Source organism: Myotis davidii, unplaced genomic scaffold (assembly GCF_000327345.1).
Source record: "Myotis davidii unplaced genomic scaffold, ASM32734v1 scaffold274, whole genome shotgun sequence".
NCBI lineage: Eukaryota > Metazoa > Chordata > Mammalia > Chiroptera > Vespertilionidae > Myotis > Myotis davidii.
This window is the reverse complement of record NW_006285613.1, coordinates 1523534-1525975: the sequence shown is the minus strand read 5'-3', so window position 1 is coordinate 1525975 and position 2442 is coordinate 1523534. Positions and strand designations below refer to the sequence as shown.

General features: G+C 37.4%; 1 protein-coding gene across 1 annotated transcript in view; it reads right to left on the bottom strand.

The window, feature by feature from the left end:
• TBC1D4 (TBC1 domain family member 4) overlaps positions 1 to 2442 on the bottom strand; it is an 81270-nt gene that overhangs the window by 39457 nt on the left and 39371 nt on the right. Inside the window, 1 exon segment of the mRNA XM_015559228.1 lies at positions 1042 to 1116. Within this exon segment, the coding sequence (XP_015414714.1) occupies positions 1042 to 1116 (75 nt within the window).

Sequence of the window (2442 nt, the reverse complement as noted above, 5' to 3'; positions counted from 1 at the left end):
ACGCTTTGTGGTAAAATGCTGTAGCATTTCTCATTGTTGCCAGAAAGATGAAAAGAGATCATGACAAAAAAAAAGGGTGGAGTCTGCATTTACGTATCTACTGATTTCCGTGACATGTCAGTTGCATGCTTCCTGTACTCTCAAAACAATATCACAACGTGTAAGTGTCCAAGTCTGGTGGCAGAGCCTTCAGGGAAATAAAATAGAGCCTGTTAAGTGTCTTCCTTCACCATGAATGTTTCTATCCAACTACATGTCCCCTGATAGTACATTTTTGAAAAGACATGAAAAACAGGAAATGAATGAGAAGTGAGTTATGCTGGAATGCATCTCATATTGCATGTGTAGACTTCATAAATCTTTCAATTTAGACAGGTATGCTGTTTATACTCTCCAGAACAATCACCGCTGTAGAAATGCTTAGCTTAATAAACATGAGTTAGGGCTAAAAGACTCACAGCTGAATCAAGTCCTCAATTTTATCAACAGAAAGTTGAATAAAAAAATATTTTAATATTTTTTCATTAATAAACAGGTTGCATATGCCTCAGGTTCCATGTTGCGTGATACAGGAAACAGGAAACCAACCCTACTGAGAATTGTCTATGAGATAAAGAGCATAATGTTGCAGTTAAAATGGATAAAAATGGAGGGGGGTAACATGGAGAGAAAACAAAAGATAACAAGAGCACTGCACAAGTGCAGTAATTCCATGGCTCATTTTTCTATGGCTTTGGGGCAATGGTTGCTCAAATACTGTCCTCCATACTAGCTCCGAATAGTAAGCGGCCTGATAGAGCAGATATAGTCTGCAAGGGGTATGTTCTGTCTCACATGAGAAAGCTTCAGCTGAGTAAAGAGCAACATGCTCATATCCAGAATCTTCTTATTTAAAACAATAAAGCCTCAAATATATTTTCTTAAATCATAAATGACTCAGAACAAAATAACTAAGCACACAATTACCATATCAGTGTTGGTTTGTGCCAAGTCCCAATTAGTGGTAAAAAAAAGGGGGGGTGGGCTTGCCCGCTTGCCTACCTTCTCTGAAGCAAGACTGTTTGCCCGTTCAAAGCTGTCCATACTTCCAAGCCGCCCTCTCATTCTGTTAGCTCCCTAAGGAAAGAGAATAAAGTTAAAGCATTCAGATGGTCTGAATTTTTACTTTAAAACTACTATAAAAAGCAGTTGGCTCTTTACGTTAACATTAAATTGATCCCTTTTGTGGTTCACTCAATTCTCTTGGCAGTATTAAGAGCCATTGCAGCACAGTAAATAGAACTATTCACCATCTATTTCCAGTATTCTTAACTCAGCCTTTAGATGACTAGATATCAGACCAAGCTTTCCGGAGTCATTTTGGTTACAAGGTTAAACATGTTTCATCCCCACAATCAGTATGAGAGAGTCCCATTAACTTTGTGTGTCATGTAGATAAACACAAACTGGAAGGCATAGCACATCTAACCACCACATGGTTTAATACATACAACCTTCCTACGACCAAGCAGCAAACATCATAATTCACATTGCAGGATTATAACAGACACAGGTTAAGAAGAGAAAACTGAATCCTAAAATGTATGGATTTGAGCTGCATTCATTATTCCATAATCCAAAACAACTTCAATAAAGGATTACTCTCTAAAAAGACTAAATAACAGTCCGCTTCAATATTGGTGAATATTGGATCTTATTTTTCTTTTCACATACCTTTGGTGTAAATCTCATAGATGGTCTAAGAAAGAGGAACCTAAGAGATCATCTTATATACAGGGTAGGGCAAAAGTAGGTTTACAGTTGTGAGTTTATTCTTGTATTATTACGTATTAATTATTGTATCACTTCCCAGATAAACAACTATAAACCTACTTTTGTCTCACCCTGTATTTCCCTCACTTCATACAGGAAGAAACTGAAGCCAACTTTTGAAGGAAAGAGGATGGAAGGGCAGGCTGGGCACCACATCATACAGAAGGTCTTAAGAGACACACCACAGACTGAGGCATTCCATGTAACTCCAAACCCATGGAAAAGCTCTAAAAAGAGTAACCAGAAATACAAACCATGTGATACAAACTCTGCAAAATAAAAAACACTGATTTGTACAGCAGTTTATAGTTTAATGTTATGTGGCCATACTTTCCTGGGTTTAATTTTTGGAGGGAAGAGTGTTAAATTTCATTTGAATTTTTAATCAAATTATTATCTGTACAAAATTTCAAAAGCCAAATGGTGCTACCAAGCTCAAAATGAGAAGTGACAGTCACCACCCCGCCCCCCTCTCTCACACACTGAATCCCATTCTCCAAAAGCAAATACTTGAAAGTGCATTCCAATACTTGCTTCTGGTATTCAGCTTATATTACTATTCCTAAGCATTCCGCTTTAGGCACTATTTATTCACTTCCTCCTTCGGAAGATGAGACTTTAGTATTCTTA